At 36.4% G+C, this 25,631-nt stretch overlaps 1 protein-coding gene across 7 annotated transcripts; it reads right to left on the reverse strand.

The window, feature by feature from the left end:
- Positions 1-13: 13 nt before the first annotated feature.
- Positions 14-25,308, reverse strand: UBQLN1 (ubiquilin 1). Of its 7 annotated transcripts, none has more exons than XM_026088399.1 (11): positions 25,285-25,308; positions 14,894-15,045; positions 10,957-11,072; positions 9,534-9,796; positions 8,547-8,705; positions 7,627-7,870; positions 7,016-7,158; positions 5,935-6,018; positions 3,436-3,551; positions 2,943-3,111; positions 14-1,199 (listed from the first exon to the last, which is right to left on the reverse strand). In XM_026088399.1, the coding sequence occupies exons 1-11, from the start codon at positions 25,285-25,287 to the stop codon at positions 1,044-1,046; spliced, it is 1,605 nt and encodes a 534-aa protein (XP_025944184.1). In that variant the 5' UTR covers positions 25,288-25,308; the 3' UTR covers positions 14-1,043. The 7 variants fall into 7 exon arrangements, with proteins under 7 accessions (XP_025944184.1, XP_025944180.1, XP_025944179.1 ...); XM_026088395.1 differs by lacking the exon at positions 25,285-25,308 and adding an exon at positions 23,795-23,941 and having other exon boundaries at positions 14-1,196; XM_026088394.1 differs by lacking the exon at positions 25,285-25,308 and adding an exon at positions 23,795-23,941.
- Between the last annotated feature and the right edge of the window lie 323 nt (positions 25,309-25,631).

Here is a 25,631-nt window from a genome sequence, read left to right on the forward strand (position 1 = left end):
CAAGATGCTTAAAGATTTTTTAATTCATTTATTACCTGTGCACAAGAGAAGTAACTACCAATAAAAACTCAAAAGATATACAGTATTTTTTACATGGTGGTTAAAAGTAATTAGAATATCACATGACAATGACTGAAAGTAATGCTTCCAATTACAAATCATAATATGTGTTAGAATCTCAATGGAACAAGCCCAAAAGCCTTAGAAGCAGTTTCAGAGCACAAGGCAGTGCTCCTTTAATTTGCACAAAGATCAAGGTGATTTACAGTTAATCTTTGTGAATACTGAGACAATGTTACAATGCAAGTTTCTGTACAATTAGATGTAAAGAGATAACCAGAACAGCAATTCTAGTATATTTTAAATGAATTTGCCTAAATATTTTTGCTGAGATGTTTACCAAAGATGCTGGAAGATTCTACACTGAAAACATGTCTTACAACTTGTTTTTTTTTCCTGGCTTTTTTTGGTTACTTATAATTTCATTCTATTGCAATATGTAAATTTCTAGAAATGAGCTGTCTCCACTGTATATATTGTGTTTATACTTTATACAAATAAAAGGAAAAATGGTAGATTACTCAATTGGTATAAATCTTACAGCATTTTGCTAGCAAAAAATACATGCCAAAGTCACAATAAGCAGTATTGGTACCCACAAATTATAGCTTCAATTAATTTGTTCCTTTTTAATTTGTATTCTACATAAATTACTACTGAAGACTAATGTTTAAGTAGTAAATAAATTGGACAGTTGTAGGTCAGACAAAACCTGCTCACCCAACTGTGAAAGCTGAAATTGTTTCAAAAAAAATCACAAATAATGCAGAACAAAGAAGTGTGATGCATGCAACAACTGAGTGAAAATGCACTGATTCCCACTGTTTGAAGAAAAGTACTGCACTCCACCTTAAAATGCATCAGACTGATTTTAGTTATAACAAGACAATCCCAAGAGTCAGAATGAAATAAAGCAAGTATTTTAAAGATTTAAGAGCTGTTATCAAAAATAAATTACATTTTTTCAAGTTAAAGAAACACTGCTATGAAGGCTGAGAGCCAAGCAGCCTTTCAATAGCTGCATTGATATCTCCTCCTGTTGCTATTAGAGCTTGTAAGTTTGCTTCACGGTTCAAAAAGCCCATTGCACTCAGCTGCTCCAGTTGTTGCTGAAATCTAACTTCTGGATTTTGTAACTGCTAAGAAGAAAAATGTCAAGCTATAAAGGCACAATACACATTTGGCAAAGTACAGGATTTAAACACAGTGAGTTCTGCACCACTCCCTGTCTTTAGTAATTTCTGAATACATCATTTCTAAGTTCCCAAAACTAGACTATGACATAAATTCAATTCACAACTGAATTACTGAGCAAGTCAGACTAGCCTCAAATTTTAAGAGTATCTACACTTACGTGACATTTTTGAACTACAGGAAGTGTTACTTGTTTGACAAAAAAAAGAAAACTATAATTAAATGAGGTAAATCTGTGTCCTGAGAACAGTTTCTTGAAGATGTGCACATAGATCACTTTTGAAAATGAAACAATTTAATCTAGTAATATGGGACAGCAGGATTATGATGACCTCACTGTTGGCAACAGTGAATGTAGCAGGCTATTTTATTCTTGGCATAAGAATTACCTCTTTTATAATGATCCAAATATTTGTTGACCTAAATTTACCAGAATTCTAGTTGTTAGAAAACTTCAGCCTAAGGCAAACCAATAGCTGTGCTTTATGGGTTAATTCTGCTCATACATAAACTGATGGCAAAATTCTCAATGATTTCAGTGGTAAGAACTTCAATTCACAGGGATTTTTTAAACAAGACAATTACATGAAAATAATACATTTTAGGTATATAGAGTTGGAGTAATACTCAAAAGTTGGAGTAATACTCAAAAGTCACTTTTTGAAAATCAATGAGACTACTTACATATCAACAAAAGACTTTTGCAGCTACTGCAGCTACTACTAGTTTTCCTTTTGTTCTACTTCAACATTTTCATACATTGAGAAATTCCTACCAGTATTTAAAATCTGCATATCCTTCCAAATCAATACAATGTAAAGATATCAACTGAAATTAAAATGCTTCTTCTCCCCCACCAACTTCTTCCCCCAAGCAAAACTAAACAGAATACTGAATTTGTACTGTAAGATTCAGCAAATCAAAAGTGAAAAATCTAAGGGAATATGGTTTCCCACAGCTACACTGACCACTACTGTTTTGTGGTTAGCTAAAATAAAATAATAATAAAATTATTTTCCTCTTAGATCAGCAAACTGAACTGACTCACCCTGTGGCAACAGAGGAGGTAAGAGCAGGACTGCGCCTTTTACTAGCAGCCTGCTATGACACTGGCTACATACCACAGCGTAAGGATGTTGTTTCACACAGTCCCCTTGAGATACCTCTCCACTGTTAGGAGCATGCCCCCTTTAAATCTGCTCTTGTTCACCACTCTACAATCATTTGCAAAGCTGCCACCTTTGCTGGATGTCTGGAGCCCTCTGGAAAGCCTGAACTCCACTCAGGATGCTAACACAAGGTACTGTATGGCCTGGACCTACAGAATGGCAGGTAACAGCCTGCAAATTCAGTCCCCAAACAACCTGACCGTGGCTATCCTGAAGTGTGGAACAGAGGCTTAGTCAAAGCTACACAGTAAGAGCCAGCAATGCAGACGCAAAACACAGATAAAGGTGTTCAGTACTCTTAAGCTGTTAAGGGTGTGTAACAATCAACTGTTCAGAGGACACTTTTACTCAAGTTTTTCCAGCATTCATTTGCACAGCTACAACGCTTTTGAGCTTCCTCTTCTCTCCTTCAGCCAGAAGTATTCAGCAAGCTCTCTCCTCAGCACACCCTCCTCTCTAATGGTCTACATCAAAAAATTCAAAAAGGAAAGAGCCCTAAAACATAGTGATCTACTTTACCTGGGCATTTGCACCAGCAAGCGCCTGCAACATTTGCTGGACAAACTGTTGGTGACCAGGTTCAGCAGCTCCTGATGCTGAACTTGTATTTTCACTAGGAACAGAACTAGGGACAGTGGACCCTGTAGGAGCTCCAGTGCTTCCCAATCCACCTAAACCCGGATTAAATCTGCACGAATGACAGAAAGAGAAATGCATCATTTTAATAATAAAAAAAACTTAACTAATATCTCTTCCCATCATATCTTTAATTACAGAGTAAAAATCCTGTCAAATAAATGTAGGAGTGGATGACAAAGACCATGCATCAATTTTAAAAGTGCTTTGCAGACAGAAACATGACAGATTCTAAAACAAGTTTAATGAAAATAGAAAATGCCTGAGGAACATTCTGTAAAACTGGATAAACCTCTACATCTAAAAAAGAGGGGCAAAAAGCTGAAAGAACAACACAACACAAGAGAAAAGTAAAATTTGTATGACAAATTCTTACGCTGGTATAAGTCCTGGTGCTTCTGTTGCTAGTGTCTGCAAGCCCTGCTGAATCTGTAGCAAAGCCTGCATTGCTCTAGGGTTTGACATAGCTGATAATGTGTCGGGATTCTGCATCTAAGAACAGGAGAGAACCCATAACTGAATCATATACAGACATTCAAAGTTAATCTTTAACACTAGACATTACATATAATCTGACACGCTTTCAGAACTTGCCGTTTCTCAACTTTCTGTTTCAATATTAATATGAAATCCTTCAGATATTTTTCTTTTTCAAGAAAACTTTCATAGGAGGTGATCAGTGTTCTTCCTGGCCTGGAAAAAAAGGCTTTCAAATAAAGAGTACATAAGGAAAAGTATTTTCATTACCTCCTCTAGGTAATGAAAACTACCTTTTCTAGTCTTCTTAGACTTCATCATCTTCCAAAGTCCTAAGAGTGTATTAGTCCAATGTAATTCTAAAATTAGTCTCCTATATCATACTACTGGTAAGCCGCAAGGCTGAATACAATGAAACTTGATCAAAAGATACGTAAGAAAGTTATAAAATATTTATTTTTCCTAGCTAAATTCAAGCCACAGCTGTCTGTTCATGACAATTTGTGCATCTATTCACACTTGAAGTGCCATCACAGCCTACAGACATACAAACACTCTACAAAACATACTAACAAGCAGATGTGTAATATTCAAGAGCTATCACTCTACTGTGACTTCAACTAAAAATTGGTCTTCATGTGCACAGATGATTTAAAAAGAAAATCCATCTGATTTCTGAAATTAAATGTTCAAAACCTGGACTGTTTTAGATATGAAACCAAAACTAATGGCCTTTGCTCACCTCTGCTTAGAGATGTCACATATAAGTGAAAAGTTATTTGTTTCAGTCACAAGTGAGACAGTCTTAGTAGCCAGACCTGCTTCAAATAGCAGACAGGCTGATTAATCTTAGCAGCCTTCACTTGGTAACTAGACCAAATTCCTTCCACAGCAAACATAATTTTGATTCACAAAGAACTGCACGGATTAAACTTCCTCTGCTGCAAAACAGAAGGGCAGAATAGGGCACAAAGAACAAATGTTGACTCTGTCATGGAATATGGGTGTGTTATGAGACTTAAGCACATCAAGCTTTTAGTATTCTCAATTTGTCTCTTGGATTTTTATCTTCCTGACAGACAGAAGTCAGATCAATCAAATCTATAGCTGGTGAAATTTATCCAAGTTCTGAGAGAATGAAAACCTTCTAGGTTTTCTCAAGTAAGCTGCTGTGATTACTTCAAGAAAATGATCTTTAAGCCATGAATTGTTTCCTGATATTTGGAGTTGTTTTACAGAAAACTGTGGCCGAACAATTCTCTGAGCACTTAGGTGACTTGTATCTTATCTCTGTTAACGTTATTAATTCTAGCTGTAGAGTAGCAGCAATTCTTGGTAAGATTTTATGTAAAAGGAACAGATAAAGCAGTTCACAGATAAACCCTGAAGTGATACTGATGGAAAGAGATACCCAAAGGAGACAGAAAGGACTTCTGCTGCCTCTGCACAATATACTAATTAGCACTGATTTACAGATTTTGAAACACAAATTTCATATTAGCTCCTCAGATACTACTGAGTCATCATAAAGCAGTGTCACTATGAAATGCTACAACCATTCACCTGATTAAAACAATTTARACAGTTTCTTCTGAACACTAAAATTGCTACTGTAATTCATGTGTATGTTAATAAATTGCTTATTTTATTCATAATACTGACTACCTGCAATGAGATCCTAGCAAGAGACATTTACTCTGACTTGCAAGGACTGCCTAATGATGGAACTCCTGCACTGGATTATATTTTCAAATCATGAAAATCTTGTTTACTTCTATGTACAGTCCTATTATACACACTGTAACAACCAAGATCAAGCATATACCCAGGCTGCAATTTCACTGGTATTAAGAGAGGAGTCTGGTGGCATGGCAATCTTTACAGGCAAATAACTTCAGAACCCACTCCACTTTTCAATTAGTTCATGATTTGCTGCTTTCCGGTCTGTAAGGACCTGTAAGGTCTCTTTACACAAAAACTTAAGCACGGTGGAAGAGGTATAAGAAAAGCACAGTAAAAACTGATTTTAGTAGTGGGACAAGCACTGATCTTTTTCTTTTATTTGCAAAAAGAAATTGTGTAGCAAAGAGGTGTTCTCTGACTGGTGCTCCGTATAAACAAGTCACTCCTAAACAAAGGAGTAAGAGCAAATCAAAGCAATTGCACTAGCTACAGCCAAAAATATTCACTACAAGTCAGGTTTAACTTTTCAAAAGAATAGAGAGATGAATCAAGCACTTCTTCATCAAGGGACAATCCAACTCGATGTCTGAAGCTAAAGAAAATATATGCAACAGAATCTAGCTTTTAGCCAAATCAAGGAAAAACACCAACTTGTTGCAAAAACTGCTGACTGAATTGCAGACATTTATTAACAACAGCTAGTATCGCATCTTACTTGCTGAAGAAAAGTAGGAAGATGTTGTCTCATTTGTTCCTGAAGCTGAGGATTTCCAGCAAATAAAGGATTATTCAGCATCATCTGTGGGACAAAAATATGTAACTTCAAAGATCAAGCAGTAAACACGAGAGTGGACTTTAAGACAACTATTTACCACACACATATCATACAGAACAAGATAATCATTTATGAAAATAACCCCACAGAATAATTATCTCCTACTTCTCCTTTGGCCAAAACTTGTTACAAACCACCAGCCTGAACAYTGACTGAACTGACTGATCCCCCTTACCACACACCCTGCGTTAAAAACAAAAACAAAACACTTTTTAAGTGAATGCTGTGTCAGATCCTTGCCACGGCAACCTCATTTATGTTACAAGAAAATCTTTTCTCGTCAGATGATAGTGACAGCTTTCCTGTAAACATCATCTGCAAAAAAACAGGGATACTTTCCAACAAATTGTTTAATATACAAAAAATAATATGTTTTCCTTAGTTCAAGATTTGACTCTGGATATTATTGCTGTAAGTAAAATTGGAAAGCACTTCTATGATACCATTCATAAAACAGCACTAAGTATCAGCACTTTCTTTTATAGTGAGCAAGAGTCACAGATGAGAAATGAAAACCAGATTAACACCTAGATACAGCACCAACTCCTTCCTCTCCACCTCTCTCCTCCCAAGCTACTTTGGATATTTATTTACTTACTAGGAGATCTATTTTAATTTATGATTAAAGCATTTGTTTTGTCTAACTGGTTCTTATGCTAGGTCACAAGTTTAGGGCTGCACAAATCATAAACTTAAAAATTAATTCAGAGGAATGCCTGGCATGATCTCCAATTACAAATTGAAGAAACTTATGGCAACAAATTGTTAAAAGTAACTAGGTAATAATTTCAATGAGCTAGGCATTTACATACTTTAAAACCTGGACCATTCACAACAAACAAGTGATTGTTGAGATGTTGGCAGAATTACCCTATAGTGAAAATACAACTGTATCATAGATTAAACTCCCTTTTCCTCCACTTTAATGCACACAACTAACTGCTATACCTAATGCATTTACCTGTACTGCAAGATCAGGATTCTGGCTTAATGACTGCATCATGCTTCTCATGTATGGTGCAGACAACATATTCTGCATAAGCTGTGGATTTTCTGTTATCTGCTGTAACAAGCTCTGCATTCCTGGTGTGTTGAACATACCAGCTTAAAAAAAAGTAAAAGGCCACTTTAGTAAACATACTGTCTATAATCAAATGAATTAGACTACCTAAAACTGGGATATAACTATTTGGTTTTTAAGAGTTTCAGCTCCTTAAGTACACCTCAATGTGGTTCTGCTTACAGATGCATCTGCCCCTAGAAACAAGTTAAGACAGAGGCTGTATCCAACAAGCAGTTCCACTAAGTGTCTACATTATTAGCTGTTTTCATGTTTGGCTCCAAACAGGAAGAATATCATTCATCTAGAGATCCCCTACTTTTTCATTTTAAGACAGTACACAAGTACTCTTAGTTTACTTTTCATGTTTGTTTTTCTACAAAGGACTTTGATACTAGCCAAATGTTCTAAGAAAGTAAAAAGCAGTAAGAATTTGAATCAAAATCTTTCTTTCTAATAAAAGAATCAGCAAATTCCTGCATATGTACAAATCTACACAATTACAAGCATACCTCCTAGTGCAGGTCCCAAATTTGGTATGGTTGAGCTCTGTCCCGTACTGCCAGAGGTGCTACTTCCAACATTACTACTGCCACCACTCTCGCCACTGCTACTGGTACTTGTTGTGGAACTCTGAGAGTTCGACTGAGGAGCCCAGGGATTTGGTAAAGGATCTCTGTTTTCTGTACGAGATGGCTGGCTGTCACCTCCTGATGATGCATTGCTTACTAAAGAAGCAAATGGATTACCTCCAAACTACGGAGGAAGGAAAAACAAACATATATCATCTATTAAAGCCAACTATTTTAAAGTGTGTTAGAAACAGCAAGTTACCTTTTCAAAATTATACATGAAGATAAATATTGATGGCTCTTGATCAATTATACTCACCAGTCTAAAGTAAGTCATAAATATTTTGAAAAGATGCCAACATTGAGAAAGAGATACTAGCATCTCCAAAAAATAAAATAACATTTATTTTAAAGCAGTGTTGCTACTATACTACTACTTTGATCACAGTAAGATAGTATCTTGCATAGTGGTTTCCAACTTAAAAACAAACTTCAAAGCCTTTTTTCTCCCCACCTTAAGTTCCAAGTTACTAAACACACCCTTAAAAAATTTTCCTGGGCCTCAGAATTTTATAAGTCAAAGAATTAAAGAAATTTGAATTTAGAATATCTATTTAATATAAAAATTCATTAGCTTTAATACAGCTTCTCAAACACACAAAACAGTATCTTTATTCCTTCAAGCTTAAGGAGCACAGAATTTTCAGAGAAACAGGCCTCACAGTGACTTCAAGCTTCCTGACTTCAAGCTTCAAGAAATTAGATTTTGTCAAGTATCCATTTGAAAAGCTACATCATTTACCTTCTTTTCCTTTCAAAGAGCATATTAACTTTTAGTGGCGCTTGCACTCATTTCTCACCTGTTCCTGTGCTGCATTCAACATTGGCTCCTGAATATCTGTGTACATACGTCGCAAGGCATTGTATCCACCCGGTATACTTTCGAGGTTGCTCAAGGCTCGGTCTTGGTTTCGCATCATTTCCTGCATCATTGCAGGGTTTCTAGCAAGTTCTAGTGTCTAAGGAAGTGGAACGTTTAATCTGTATTAATAAGAAATCCATTCTAAAGTGAAAACGTCAGCATTTGGCAGTACCACAGTTACTAATGTCTAGCTCAGTTTGAAATTATGATTAAAGCCAAATCAAGATGTCAGCTTAGTGGGAGTCAACTGAATTTGATATTTAGCCAGTGTTCTGCCACAACTGTTGTTATGCTGGCTGGGTCAGAAAGCATGACTAAACAGAACAAAAAAAGAGCTTGAATGTACCATCCTTTTCTTTCTTCTCCTTTTCAACACAATACATTCCTACCATTTCTAATATCAGTATAGCATGCAGTTTATAACATGAACTTTAAAAATAAATACCTCAAATTTCAAAGGCTCCATTTGTTTCTTGATACTGTCTGTCACTTAAGGCATGCATAGGCATACTTTATGTACCTTGTAACTTTAGTAGCACTCAGAAGAACCCACAGTTAGATAAACTGGAAATAAGTAGTATTCTGGAGAATTACTACTTTTGGTAAAGTCRTTATTGGCTAAACAACAGAAGATTTCAAGTGCACACAGTGGCATTCAATTCTAAACTCAGAAGATATGTTTATAAATTCTTCAGCATCTTTCATAACTATGCTGCAAATTTTCTGAATCAGCAGCCTGTTTCAGACACTAACAACTAGAAATAGATATATCAGTAGCCTACAGTGACCTTCTACAGATTTTCTAACATGCCTAAATTCCTCTGCAATGCTTCAGCACTCATCTAAGCATGTCCAGTTTTTGCTCTGTTGTTCACAGTTACAGTATAATCAAAGGTCATGAATTTACAGAGATCTTTCTACATACCTGTCTCATTATATCTGGATTATTCAGCATGTGACTGATTTCTGGATTTCTCTGTATCAGTTGCTGCATTTGAGGGTTGGCCATAATTAACTGCCTCATCAGGTCAGGATTCGAAAGCATACTCTGAACAAATGGATTTTCCATTATCTGAACCATCATTTCTGGGTTGGACATAAGTTGTCGTTGCATCTGACTCTGCAACTCTGAAAAGTTTGATGTATTTAAGCCCAGGCTGCTCAGACCTGCCAAACCTCCAAGGCCACCTTTAAGAGGATGAAAAAATATAACTGAACTTTCAGCTTCTGGTATACATCTAAACACATCCAGGATCTTTCTAAATACAAAACACTTAAAACATATTCCACACTTCAAAATAATGAAACCCAATGGAAATTCCATTTTTGCAAGGCTGTTAAGGAGTCATCCACTGAGATGTTTGCTTCTTTAAATAACAAGACACTTACCTAAACATCCAACAAACTGCATCTGAAATATAACTTGTTAAAATTCTAAGAGCTTTTTTTTTTATAACTAAGGTACAAGAGATGTTTGAGTTTTGGGGCCTCAGGTTTATCCTCCACACTTTCCAATACATTCATAATAATTATTTATAATCTAACCAAGAGCAGACAGATAACCAAGAGAGATCTCTTAATACAATGCATGTTCCCTATTCTAATTAAAAGCAGAACTCTTCTTTTTGAAGTGTCACCAAGAGCAAGTAATACTCTGAATTCTCTACCTTTGCTGAGTCCAAAAACACAAAAGTTTCAAATTTTTAGAAGGTACCAGTCAGTCTGAAGAACTGTTTAAACCTAAAAAAAGCAATCGCTTAACACAGTTAGTTCTTCTGGTTCTACTTTTCAAAAAGCAAATGAGATTAAATAGCATGAATCACAAAATACAGTGTGTCTATGGAAAGAGACAATATTTTAAAATCAGTAGATTGTAACCTCTGTAGTCTCTCTATTCCTGAAAGAGAAGATTGACAATGCTATCAGACTCAGAAGCTGAGAAATATTGGTTCAAAAGACAGCAGTAATTTTGTTACTTCTGTTCCAAATCTTGGCTTGATGTTATGTGTCCAACTTCTTCAATACTCTCCTCAGGTCAATTTAGATACACTGTTAAGGAGCAAACAGAGACTGCAAGGAATTTTATTACCCACAGTGCAGAACATGACGCCAGTTGCACCTTACCACTGAAGAAGACATAGCACAAGTCTGTGAAGTTCTGTCTACAAAAATTAAGGAAATATCTTTCCTCTGATAACTTGCTGATCAGAAACCTTTTACAATCAATACCACAGATTTTTATAATCAGTAATTTTTTAAAGTCCTTTTTACATTAACATAAATCTCCAGGGACAGTTTTCTGAATCCTAGAAAATATACCCACCATGCTACCTAACAAATATTCTTACCCAAGCCAAAAGGGTTGCTATTTGTTGAAGCTGGTGTTGAGGTACTACTGCTTGATGTTGATGTGGTAGCAGTACTCCCAGCGGTACTTGTTTGTTGAGCTGTGTAGTCTTGTGATCTAAAAAAAAATAAAAAAAGACAAGTTAAAAAAATTCCAAGTTTAACAAGGCATCTTAAGTCATACTATTTAATGCAGGAATAGTGTCATACTTGAGAATCTTAATTCACATTTTGATTATTTCTCCAGAAAAAAAATACACTATTATCTCTAGATGGCTTCCTATAGCAAATCATCCTCAGACATTTGTAATGTCATCAGTTCTTCAGTACAGTAGTTTCAAATTTAAGAAAATGGATGGGCATCACGGCAGCCATTACAACCTTTTCATCCCATGTCTGAGATGCCTGCCAATGGATTGTTTCCTCAGTCCCTACTTTGCTTTAGGGATCCTTAGCCTTACCCCACTGTACTCCTACTCCCTCAAAATAGTACCAATTCCATGCCCAGGGTTTAAAGAAATAAAGCTTGGCAAGGCCTAAGGCAAGATTTATTCCATACCACACCTTTAATAGGATGCCTCACTGACTGCGAAATTCAGTTAAAGTCTTATTTCGTCCCAAGATAAATATCAGAATCTCCATATTCTTTAAGACTAAGAATAGGGTAACAGTGCAGTTACACAAAGTTAAAGTCACCATAAACCAACACAGGCATTAAAGGCCACCTGTCCAATTCATATGCTCACCATACCTGTCTATTGCACAGGCAGTGCCATGTGGTGAAATAGATCAAGGAACTGAGCTGGCTAAAAGCTAACCTGGCCTCTATTTAAAAGTGAAGAGGCTAGTTTTAAACCCTCATCAGTTCCCCTTTCTGGTTCATCAATGACACACATGCATGTTTTTGCAGAACTACAGCATAAAATAACTTGCACTTACTATGCACTAAGCCCTCACAGAAAGATTTGAGGATTAGACAGTATAATAAATTTTATTCCTCAATTCATTTCAGAGTACCTTTTGGTGTAATAAAATTCTGTGACTATTTCCTAAAGCAAAGGCCAAAAAAATATATATATCAAAACAAGCTTGAAAGGTGCCTTAGGTACATGCTCCTCAAAGGCTTCCCTGAGTTTTCCAAGAGTTCTCTGACTTCAAGCTAAACATCGCCATCTAAGTCACAGACAGAAACCGAAGGGAGTATGAAATCCTCTGCGCACTTTGCAACTTCTTTCACCAAATCAAATTGCCTTAAAGTAGCCCATCTGCTAGTATACCCTGCTAATTTGACCATTATCCTTATGCCAAGCATTCTTGAAAATAAGTAAATAAAATGTGGCACGCCCAGTCATGAAGGTATAGGGTGTGATGGGGCCTAATAACTGCAGTCAGATTCCCACTGATGTTGTGTGTGCGAACCAAAAGACATTAATTTAAGTCTACAAGATCTAAAAATTCTGCTACAGCTGCTACTGAAGTCCATAATGACTCCTATGAATTTGGTTTTGCATATTTGAATTTATATTGATTTTTAGTTTACTTTCAGGTCTATCCAAACATATATGGATTCTGCTGAGTGAAAACTGTACTAGAGGAAATCGTCCAGATACAAGCTAATAATCCAGGTAAGGGAATACCTGGATAATCAGCTTTGAAATAAGCCGCCCTGACCTGAGACAGTGAATGAAAACCTGGGCTCTTGCAGGGAAAAAAAAAAAAAAAAAAAGCATTAATACTCTGTAACATTAACAGCAACTACCAACACTGTACACAAGACTACTACCATTGGCCAAGCAGCTGCAAGTTCAATGGTTTTGAAGATCATATGTAGAAAAGACGATTTTCTAATGAAGACATTTGGTTTCTTTTTGTCTCAGAAACATATTAATCTTTTCTCCATAAACAAAAAAAAGAAAAGCATAAAAACCTCTTCAGTTTTGCAACTGAGAAACTCTCTTTCGAGAAGCAACTCTACCTCCTGATGTAACAAGCAAAAGAGGTTTTGTTGCAGGACAGGAAAGTAGACAAGAATGTAAAAACTGATTGCCTATTTCTATATTATTTTAAGGTATTTATTGTAACAGGATTGCATAATCCATACATACGAGAGAAACACCAGGCAGAAGAAATTTCTGCAACACGCCTAGATGTAGGTGGAAACTAAGAAGCGAACATGGAAGTGATTTTCTTGAGAAATTAGTGTTTGTTTGTTAAGAGTGTTAGAAGTTGTTTATTTTGATGTGGACAGTTGTTGAAAAAATTTTAACTCATATTTCTGCCATTTAGAAACTGAGAGTATATACCCTAAAGATGTTGCTTTGTCACAGGTCTTTCAGTGACTCAAATTCCTGTAAAGTGCATGTATTATTACACATCTACTTCAGCATTAACTTTTCTTTTGTCAGGTTGTGAACATATTCTAGGTTTTTACTTGGAACCTTGTACTGAGAAATTCAATGCATTCTCACTACCCATTGCTAATCACTACTACTTTGAAACTGTATTGGCCACCTTAAAGATTACATCAGAAGCCCGTATTATTTTAAAAACTTTTCTGTAAACACTAGCATGTCATTATAAAATTATCTTTTTTTTTTTTTTTAAACAGGCTTGATATATGAGGATTCCCATTTGAAATCTACATATCTAATATTGTTTAGAAAGGAAAAGATCACCTTTTTCAGATCTGGTTTTGGAAGAGAACTTTTGTTAATTCAGATATGCAGCATCAGTAGCCACTGGCACTGCTATTTCAGTACTTATACCTATTGCAGGTCCCTAGTCAAAAGTATCCTGCTATTGCTACCACGTCTTATGGAGTCTCTCTGCCACACTCAAAAGTGTATGCACAAAAAGCAGTAGTTTTAAAATTAATATATTAGCTAATACTGCTTACAAGATTGGGGTGGTCATCAGGGCTAAATTTCAGGCTGGAGGGGGCGGTGGGGTAGGGCAAGGAAGGAAGAAGGGGAGTCATCTACCAGGACTAACTGAAAAACATTTTGCAAGAGACAAGACTCCAGGACAGAGAAGATAGTGCTGTTGGGACACAAGCACGGAACTGCAGACATCATTTTCAAGGTATGCCTAAATTAAGGGTAATGCTGTGTATTAGAGGTTTTTGTTTAGTCTTAGGCCTTTGCAACTTAGTGAGGCCTAGAAAGGGAAAGTGTGTTTCTTTTTTCTCATTAGTTTCATGCTCTTTTCTCCATCATCTGAAGTTTTTCCATAGAAAAAGATCCTCACCACAAACAGGAATGGCGTAAGTAGAAAGGGAGCAGGAACACTTTTAGACTAGAAGAGCTAACACATTAACTAAGCAAGTTAGATTCAAATGAGGGATACACTGTCCTAGTTACTGAAAGGATTTTTCAATTAATTCTTTTCCTTTTGTTCATTTCAGGGAAAGTTACATGCAGATGACATAGCTCAACTTGATGTACCTTTCTCATCATCATTTAAAAGTAGCCTTCCAGAAAGAACAGTTCTTAAAATCCAAGACTTTCTGCTCAGCCAGATGAATTAGTTGCACTACAGCAGTTGTCTTGTAAGAATTTTCTTTCCTTGTTTTAACAAAACAGTGCATAAGGATTCACTACAATTCTTTGCATGCGAAAAGAAAAGCTGCACAACAGATCTTTATGGACACTGAGAGCTGATATCCAAGAAAACTATGGGGCAAAACTACACTGTGACTAAGGAACTGATGAAAGTAATTTTAACAGTAATGGTTTAGTTTAGAAGGTAACATTAAACTTTCAAAAAGTATATATATGATATATGGGGTGCTCTTGTTCAACAGTAGGAGTATTTTCACTGCTTTTGAATGTGTTCTGTAGTCAAATCCAGGCCTGCCCAACATAAAGCTGTTATACTAGGAATTAAGAATATTTTTACTTCTTATGAGGTAAATAGAAGATTGCTCATCAGTAAGGTTACCTGTTTTGTGTTTTGATGACCAGGTGAACAGTGAGTCCATCATGAATTCCATGCTGAGTCAAAGTATCTTGATCTTTTAAAATTTTTCCAGCAAATATCAACACAAGTTGATCTGTGTGGGACTTGAAACGCTTAGAGATTTCTTCTTTGAACTAAACAAAAAAGTTAACATTATACAGTTATGCAACTGAATACTGAACTATTAGATTTTTATAATTTAAGGAAGGGCTATTTTATTCACATTTATTATGCTAAACAACTTGCACAATATGTTCTGCTTTACATAATCTAGAAATACCATTAAGTTTTCTCAACATTTTTTGCCCAGAAGAAGATGAGAAATCAAGTCATTCCTTTTCCATACAATAAAAATCGAAAGTGTCTTATATATAGATCACTAGTTATGTAGCTGGCAATAATCTGCTTCCACTTAAACACCATTCTGTGGCTTCAATCAGGCATGCATCCATGACACAGTAAAAATATACTGGTACATATATCACTGACGCCATCCATTGTTAACATTCTGAGGACACTATGTCACAATTCTGTTAAATCAGTCTTCATTTGTGCTGACACTGAAAGGAGCAGTATCCTTTCTTCTTACACATATTTCTGCAGCCTTCCATGTGTCAAATCTAGCACTTCCTTCCATACAGTCAAAAGTTTCAAATCCCAACACAGCTACATGAAACATGGTTCCAGCCCTGGGCATGGTGAATAGCCACATATTTCAGCTGACCATAAAATCATGGCTTCATTAAAACAACTGAATATGGAAAGCAATAGTATTTCTTCCTGCCTTCTTAGCCGACAATAAGCAGATCATGCTTTGACTGAGTTTTGATCAAGATTCATTATTCTGTAGAAAAGCATTCTCACTGAAAGCAAAAAGTTCACAAAATGTTAAATGGGAAATACCTGAGAAAAACATTAAGAAATAACTTGACAATAAGAAAATCAGATAAATTTATTCAACATGATCACTCAGTGGACAAAGTAATTTTGAAAGGATCTTAGGCAGTTAGGAAGCCTTCCAGAAGTTCACCATATTTAACACTGTTAAAGTAGTATAGTCAACTTAATTTTAAAAGGATCCCATTCCAAACACTCTGTTGAATTCTCATTCCACACAGGACCCCCAAATATTAATCTTGCAATAACTTATTACTAAATAATTATATTTCATAACAAGCAAGGAAAACCCCACTGGTTTAGGTCTCACCTCCAGTGTCTAACTGAAAGGGTCGATAATGTAGGAAGATTAAAAACAGGCCCAAAAAGTGAGTCTGAGAGACAAGAGAGGTAAGGAATCACTGTGCCTGGGTAGCAATGCATTTGGTCATTTAGGAGTTTGCTCACACAGAATTGTTCCAGTTCTTAGAGAAACAGTTTTTAAGCTAGTCTTGATACTGGTAATATTTAGACTTGGAGGTATTCTAGAAAATCATGTAGTCCATTCCTGCCCAAAGCGGGTTACTTACCTAAATTATTCCTGACATTTATCTAGCCTGTTCTCAGAGGATCCCAGTGATAGAGACTCTAACTCTTAAAAGAAATCTGTTTCAGAACTCCACTACCCTACTTCTTCATTGTTCTGTCCACCATGGACAATGCAAGCAGATTGTTCTTCTCCTCAGAATAAAGGACTGCAGCAAGGCTAACCTTTCCTTGAAAGTCATGTTTTCTAATGCAATCATTCCCACTAATCTCTAGATTTCTAAATCCAACCATATCTTTCTGTAAGTGCAGGGCTCAATATTCTACATAAATTCTTATCCATACTTAGCAGAACAAAAGGATGAACTCTGCACCTTGCAAGTTGTATTCCCACTTATTAAAAAAAAATTAAAAAATCCATACAGGAAAAGATCATTTTAACTGTGTTGATTCATTCAACAGCTATAACCTCTAGACCCTTTTCCGCATAGCAACTATTTAGCCAGCTGCTTCCCATTCTGCACTTGTCTGGTTAATTATCCTTAACAAAACACATTCCAATTTATCATAAAAAATAGCAGAAATCCTCAAAATTTGGTACAAAGTTAATACATAAGAATAAAGAACTACTATATTGTGCTAGAGCAAAGAGTAATCCAAACTTATTTACTACCATATTTTCTACAATATGTTGTGACAGCAAATTCCCCAACTTAGCAGCTGTCAGAACGCTGATGCTGTAGGATAATGGCCATTCAGATTACTTTAACTTTATTCCAAACCAAATCTTGTTACACATCTCTCAAAGCAGCTATTTACCACGAGGTCAAAGAAACAAGACACTTTATATAGATAACCACACAGTATCTAATATTACCAATATACAGACATCAAAGCACATACACATCCCTTTCTCTGCTAACATGTAGTCATGGTAATTAGACGATCTGCAAATAACACTACAGTAATAAACAAATGCAACAGTCACTATACCAGGACCATAAAAGAACTCCTACAGCAATGTATGTGGATGATCCAAAGGGCAAGGGATCTGTTTCCAGCCAGGATAATAAAACTGTTATGAATACTCAGTCATTTTTGGCTACCTGAAGCATATCTACATTAAAAGGCTAACAGAGCTGCAAGAAAAGTCAAGTCTCTTCACCAGCATCACTTGCATTCAGCACAACCTCATGACTCTAGAATGAGAAAGCTGTGAACGAAACTGACACTTCTGTTTGAAGTTTCATCCACAAAACACCATACAAAACCTAGGTCACTATTAGAGATATTTTGCAAGTCGGTCTCCTGATTACTGTTAACAATCAAAGATACCATCAGTAACAGTTTAGCACATCTACAATCACACTTTTTTTTTTTTGCTGAGGCAGAGGGAAGCAAGTAATCTATATATCTGTACAGAGTCCTGAAAACCATTTTCATTACAAGTGTTTAAAATTGTCAGTATCTAACATGTCGCTTCTGAAAAAGCTATCAAACTATAATTATGTATCATCCCAAGTGCCTCAAATTAAATATATGCAACTGACAACAAAGAGAGGAAGAGAAAGGAGAAAAGATGGTAATTAATACATATTTAGGCTGCAGTAAGAAAAGAAACTCTAGAAATGGTTACATCCTCCATTTGTAGAACTGAGCTAGATAACTCTATCAGTAAATTGGAGCAAAAATGCTTTGTAACCGTTTGTCACTTGGGGAAACCAGAAGAGGAAGAAGTTCAAAGTCTCACCAGCTGGCTGGAAATTAAGCCTGATTCTCCTATTGCACTGACTCTTCTCTTTTTATTAACATGTAGTACTATAAACAATGGTTTCAGTCAATTTGTTTTATTGTTCAAAAATACAAGTTTTGTAATAATACTATGCATTGTGATATTAAAGGTGTTTGCTTTTATCCAAGCATAAAAAGGAGTTTGTAGATGTAAAAATAAATAAATAAATAGTGTTTTGCCATATTTAACATATAGCATGCTCACAGAAACTTCTTATTTATTCTGCTTGAGTAGCTGAATTCAATAAAAATATGGTAAAAAGTAATGTTAATTATTTAGATGTAATAGTAGCATCAGTTGGAAGACTGGACAGAAACACAAGATTATCCATCTAGATAGATAGAAGCCTGATTTCCTTAAGAAAAAAGAAAAAAGTACTCTTAACTAGAGTGAATTAATTCAATGTTACAGACTTCTAAAAGCATGGTAACTTATAGATTTGACATGAATTAATCAGAGCTGAAGCTAGTCTTGTTGAAGTGCCTTGCTTGCATTAACAATTTACCCTAATTTGTTTCTTCTTAATAATACACTATATACATGTTTTGTTTTGTTTTGTTTTTTAAAGGACAGGCATAGCATAATTTTTCACACTGAGAACACTTTTAGCCACACTCTAGCACTTCCTGTTTTCACTCTCAGTGGTTTCCACGCCAAATATCCTCAAGTTCACAGGACCTTAAAATTAAACTCAACCCAATACTCTGCTAACAAAATTCCACTTTGTTGTTCCAAGCTAACAAAAAAATCAGGGTCCACAAATCAAGTTAGGACTTCTATTACACCTGCTCAATTCAATTGCCTCTGAAGGTTTTTGCCACATGTAGGTGAACACAACTCTGTTGATGCACAGTTCTGAACAAATGCAAAGGGAATCCAACTTGCATTCTTGTAACTGAGCTAGTTCTAGTAAACATTTGTTTTGTCACTGAACAAAGCAAATGTCTGAATACACATTAAGTAGAACAGCTGACTAAAAGGGACTATTTTGTACAGACACTTTGCACAGCAGATGCATATTTTAAACATTAACTTGTTAACATCTGACAAGTTGGCCTAGCAAGGCCCCATAAAAAAAAGTTATCCCAGATGAAGTAAAAATCTTAAAACAAAACTGTCTTTCGATACATTACCACCACGTAACAATTCAAAAGCTTTTTGCTGACTCACAGTATGCCATCAAAAACAGCAACTATAGTAGCATTACTGCCCATTCACACAACAAAGTGCCATGAAAAAGAAATAAAAAGAGGAAAACAAAAAATAAATGAAAAATACTTTCCCAATTCCTCTTAACTTTGGTTTCAGTATCAGCCTGAAAGAGGCCTCATGGAATTAAACATTCAACACCCACTGAAACCCAATCTAAAACAGGCTTCTAAAAACTGCAACTGCTTTGAAAATACTAAGCTACAATTTTATCTAGATAACAATAAAAAAGAAACAAAGTTGCTGACTCTTCCCAAACCAAAATCTGTTTTTAACAGGGTGGTGGATGACATGGAGGCAAGGGTTTTTATCTAGATGGCAGAGTTATAATTTACATTCCCCACAGCCCCTTAGATCACAGTTCTATTACAAAGACTGATTTTCAAGTGACATTACCTTGTCCAGAATTGTTGTTTCAAGTCACACCCATGATGACTTAAACTTTCAACTGCTATTCCTACTAAAATGTGTAGTTAAGTGTATTAACTGGATTCTAGTCTTACTTATACCCATGCCCCAGCAGTTTCAACAGAAGCTAACTGCAGACATCAGTAAGCTCCAGACTTCTTTCATATAACAGAATTAATGGCTGCAGGTCTTCTTAACCCAAGAAGTAAAAAAGAAACAAAAAGAAGCAAATAGTTAAGTTTTACATACACTCAGGCAATATAACTGCTGACAGGTACAGTCTTCTTTCCTCATGAATCATATCTGGTAATCCTACAATTGTGAATTAAAGTGATTCAGTGAAAACAGATACATTGCACAACTGCTGGATGCTATACAGAAAGAAGGACAAGAATTTGTGGTTTCAGGCAGGAGATCACTTTTGGCACAGCCCATGGCTTACAGCAGAGGAAGTGCAGCTACAAAGCGCACCCAAAATTAGGCTTCTGTAGAAGCTGCTGTGACTTTCGTGACTCAACAGAGGGTTACTATCTTCCTGTGCCTAGAAGTTGGCCCTTGTCAATTATACATGCTAGTTACAACCAAATAATTTTCTAAAATCTCTGCAATCAAATCAAACCTATAAAAAAGTCATTTCAAGAAACAAATTCAGCTTCTTGAGTTTACAAGGCTAGTAGTCCAGAAGAGAAAATTGAGGCAATGCAATCTAATCCTTCCAAGCAGCCTTTAGCAAGCCACTCTGCTTCTTTGAGCCTTGAGTGAGGAGAAAGTATTAGCAAGCACTTACCCTCTTGGTAAAGGCATTCTGCAATCTACTGATTAAAAGTACTGCACTTGCAATAGAGTAAGTCTGCTCTGGAGCAAGTCACTGAGATTGGAAAGGAGCATAAAAGGATTATGTGTAAATAGTGATTCTTGCAGTACAGCTGCATGTTCAGAACCAAGCTTTATACTCGTTTTTTCATGAGACAGCATAAGGTGTTTAATTTTTCTACTTAACTAGAAAGAGACTGGGCAACATCCATTTTTCCTGAGGAAAAACTGCCATTTGACTTACTGCCAATAGAATTCTTACTCATTTGACCTTCTAGGTAAATATCTCTAAATTGTTTAGCTTTAGCAAGTTTTAAATTTAAAGTAATACAGAATATAAAACATGAGTGAACTACACCCATTACAGCTTAAAAATTTTTTCACTCTGTCAGGAGTAAGGCACTATTAATCTCATCAACAAGAAGCAGACCATACAACAGCATTTTTCCTCATATCACCATGTAATCCACAATTCTGAAGTTTTTGTCCGAACTTCAGTTCCAGGCAGTTAGAGGCCCTCCCTATATAACCAAGGCTTATAGCCACTAGGTTGAGAAGTTGACAGTACTTTAAAAYAAACATATAGGATATCTTACCAAGATACCTCTGCAATAGCTGTTCATCCATTCAGGTGTTTTTCGCTGTTGACAATTTTAACAGTATACGGGACAACCTTTTAAAGTTTTGTGATTTTTATGAGACTGTGGATGGCTGATCCAAACAAAACAAAACAAACACACAGTAAATCAGAGTAGGAAGGAAGAATGTATTTGTGCCTTATTTGACATGGATTTAAACTGTTTAAAAAGATTTTAAAAAATATGAAAGGTCAAAATGAAATTGTTACTCTGCATAATAGTATTTGCATAGCAGAGACTTGGGAGTGTTATTTCAAAAGATATAAAGGGATATTAATATCTGCTAGTCATTTATCAGAAAATACTTGTTAAGTACCTAGGTTACACAGGTGCATCTTTAAAATATCCATTAACTAACCTAACTGTCAGGAAAGTCAATATATTGTCTTCTAAAGGTTTCTATTCCATCAAACAGCAATTTACCATTGTTCTAAATAATTTTTAATCAAGTTTCAAACTCTGAGAAAAAATTACTTATGCACTGAGTAGTTAATCAAACAGGGTTTCTTTATCTCAAAGAAACACGAAGAATGAGAGCATACTACAAGGTTGGCTCCATAAACAGTCACACAGATGCATCAATGATGTGTTTCAATACACTTAGACATAAGACAATGGAAAATCCAATGCTTTAACTCTAGTGCTAAACAATCCATGCAGTCAAGTTCCTCGAGTGCCAACAGAAAGATAGACCACAATAACAAAAAAGAACAACAGATTGGACTACTACAGAGTTTCAACTTCTTTTGGTTGTACCATTCAGTAATCCATGGACTACAGGGAAAACACTGAGCCAGAACTGGATCACATTAAAAGAATTGCAACTAAGCTGACCTTATGAAATAAAGCATTTTAAGAAATATTAAAAGCATATGCAAGTCAGGAAAGAGACTCTACTACCAAATCACCTAATGCTCCCTTTAACATGTACACCTAAGTGATCTTTGTATGGGGAACACGGCCAATTTGTGATTGTGAGAAGCAGGCACAAATCTGAAACACTGCATTTATAGATTTAAGTTTTCAGCCACAATCTTTAGTTCATATTCAAGTTTAAATCAGAGGATACAACTCTGCACAGACCTCCCCTTGTCAGAAAGCAGAGTTCCAACATAATGTATATAATTACACATATAATTCAGTATGTCAGCATTTTGTTTTAAAATTAGCACACAACAGAAAGCACATATTTCAGGAATACAATTAGTTTACAAAATGTACTATAAGCTGATAAATATATTACTACTGAAAACTATATTCTCTGCCAGAAAAAAATTACACAAAAAGGTTGAAGTTAAATAAAAATGGGGAAAACAAAAAGAGTTGAAACTGTTTTCTATGGTTGTATGAACTAAACTTGATTTTACTAACTTTTCCAAATGGAGATTACCCTGAAATTTTCAGATAATCTTAGAATTGACAATAATTCTCTGCAAGAACTGTGGGCTTCTAAAATTAACACTGCTCTTGGCCTAATAGTTAAAAATATAAGGCAAGCCACATTATTCTATTTCATAATTGTAGCATTCAAAAAATGCCTAATGATATCTTGCAGCCTATACACCACATTGGTGGATAGTAACTGAATCAATTACAATAAAACCTTGAATATTGCAAATTCCAACAGTGGGCTGTGCTGGCATTCCAAGAAGCGCACCATGAAGTCTCAGCAAGTTTTAACTTCTCTAAAATCTTCCTATAGATTAAACAGACTAAATGAAGAAATTGTTTTTCCCATAACTTGTTCCAGCACCTCATCACTCAAACAATTCAAGTCATTCACTAAGAAACGATATCGAGGCATGAGAAGTCCATAACATGACCACTCAGTCACACTGTGTATAAGAGCATTACCAAAACACGTTGTTAAATCAAGTTTAGTAAGCAAGGAATTGCACAGATTGTGTGGCCATGACCTCACAAAATAAACTAAATATGCAAAAAGAAAAAAATGAATGACAAACAGTTTTACTGAGCTGAAGTGCCCCGTGTATTGGAATTCCACGTCAGCGGGCTTATAAGTATTCATYTACCTAACAAGAACAGAAGCCTTTGCACAAAGCAGTGTACAGGCCTGCAGGTTCAGTATCACATCCAGTCAAGAAAGCAAATATTTGGTCCATGTCCTAATACTGAGCCAAGCTGTGTTCAGTACAATCAAATAGGTTCTACGGAAAATAAAGGCGGATAGGTGGCACTTACTATCAACTGACGTCCCAGAGTGATTTGGTACTTAAAGGTTATTTTCCATTCTAACCTACATACTGCCTGTTCTAAATGTGCAATATAGGATCAGCAATAACAAACCTTATATTACTTAAGTTTTCCAACACAGTAAAATCTTCCTCAGATTTGAACAGCTGCTAACCTGATTTACATCAATGGAGCAACATAAAATACGCTTTGCATAGCCCTAAATTTGGCCCCAGGACCCAAAATATTTACCTACGAAACCTCAAGAGTTATATTCTGGCAGCATTCTGAAATGACTATAAACAAATAAAAAAGGAGTCAAGTCACTGAGTCATAGTATTAGCTACAGAACCATAACTGAACGGCTTTCATTTTGCCATATAAGTTTAAGACTTTTTTTTTCCTCACCTGCAAATATGGCAGACATTGTTGGCCAACCTGTCCCAGCAAAACAACCCACTTGTTGATCCCAAATGCATTTGAACAGATGTTCAATTTGTAACCTATTTTCAGGGCTGGCACTAGAAACATCACATCCATTGTTGACATTTATTATTAACAACAGGTCATCTTGACAGTTTAAGAAAAACAGCCAATACTAGTCACACTACACAGACTGCAAGTCTTGCACTTTTTTGGTGCTAGCTGTGACACTGTCTGGGAACCAAAGCAAACAGTGGCCCCACAGGAGCAGCAGCAGTCTTATTTCACAGGAATCAAGATTCAATTGTAAATCTAATCTGATAATAGCACCTGAAAGGGATACCAAGACAATGTTAAAAGTTTAAGATATATATGAACAATGAAGATATTTTAAGCAGTGCTTTCTATTAATCACTTAAATTTGTGCAACTGTTTTCAGTAAAGATATATGTTTTCATTAGTTTAACTATTTCAGTTTCTGAGATAGTCTACCAGAAAAGCTGGCACTTTCACCGGGTTCATGTTTGAAATAAACTTCTTAAAGTCATATATATAAACAGCAAATAGCATGCAATACTGCAGCTGCCAAAAGACCAGTGAAGACAAGAGAATAATCTCACCTTTTTGGCAACTGGAGAAGAGACATCAATGAAACTTATGCCTGGGACACTGACATAAAAAAAAATTAATCTTGAACTGCCCCAAGAGTAACAACTTGAAAGAAATACCAGCATTTTCTCTCTTCACAGCAACTAGGTGGAGCAAGAGTCTGATATTCTAGCCAGGGTGCTGGCTCTACATTTTACACTCACCTTTTGTATTCTCCTCTGAAAACAACAGAGCGTCTTTCAGCTCATTAATAACTAATAATTTCAAATTCTAGATACCAGTTACACTCTTTCATGTGTAACCTGTTTTTCATTGAGAGTTTGCAGTTACTAACTAGGCAAAAAAAAATAACATGAAGTCAAACTCAGTTGTGTACATTGAATTTCAGAGAAATTTTATGGAAAACAAAGCAAGTTCTAGGTCTCCTTCAGGAAACTTCACCCTCTGGAATATTTTAGCGTACTGAAGTCTACATCCTTCACAAGCAGGAGCCTCTGGCTTTACAGGCACCTGCCTCATACTTTGACTTTTTTATGATTTGTAGCTACCTAATCTAAACAAATGAAGTCCTGGTCAACACTTGCATGAAGGCATCCAAGGAAAGAGCGTTGAAGGAAATAAGTGTCGATGATTCAGTAGGTGTCACTGTTTCTGTTGAGCCAAAGGCACCATGGGACACCGACTTTCATAAGAACACAGAACAAAGACCCTGGCAATTCAGAGTTCCCAGACAATACCACCAGGCTAACTACCATATCAATAAGTAGCACACCGCAAGAGCAGCAGAGGCTGCACTTTATCGGTACCGCAAGTTTTACAAACATAATGCAAAAACATGGCTTCTAGAAAACGAAGACATCACTTGCCATGGCCTACTCGCTCTTCCTGAGGCCAGCTTTATACCAAGAGAAGTACTGGCGCAGTAGCAGCACTGCCGTGCCGGTGCAGGTGACCGCATACGTTTTCCACAGTCGCGGTAGCCAGCGAGCGCGGCTGCTGCCGCCAGACTGACTCAGCTCGACAGGACGCCTCAGAACTAGGAAACGAGCTCCGTCCGCCGCCCGGCCCAGCTCGCAGCGCCGCAGCCGCGAGGAGAGGGGTCGCGCAGGAGGCGACGGAGCAGGAGGCTTCGCCGCCAGCCTCAGGCGGCTGCGGCCCCTACGCGGCGGGGCCCGGCTCCGCTGCCCGCCCCGGCGCGGCGCGGCGCGGCGCG

The sequence above is a fragment of the Apteryx rowi genome, unplaced genomic scaffold (assembly GCF_003343035.1).
Source record: "Apteryx rowi isolate R43461 unplaced genomic scaffold, aptRow1 scaffold_77, whole genome shotgun sequence".
Taxonomy (NCBI): Eukaryota; Metazoa; Chordata; class Aves; order Apterygiformes; family Apterygidae; genus Apteryx; species Apteryx rowi.

Coding starts and splice junctions, on each gene's coding strand:
- UBQLN1 (XM_026088394.1), bottom strand. CDS start 23,935: ATGTCAACAATGGATGTGATGTTTCTAGTGCCAGCCCTGAAAATAGGT. Junction 11,073..14,893: donor GTCATCAAAACACAAAACAG/GTAACCTTACTG, acceptor ATTTTTTTTTAG/ATCACAAGACTACACAGCTC. Junction 3,552..5,934: donor TTCCTACTTTTCTTCAGCAA/GTAAGATGCGAT, acceptor TCCTGTTCTTAG/ATGCAGAATCCCGACACATT.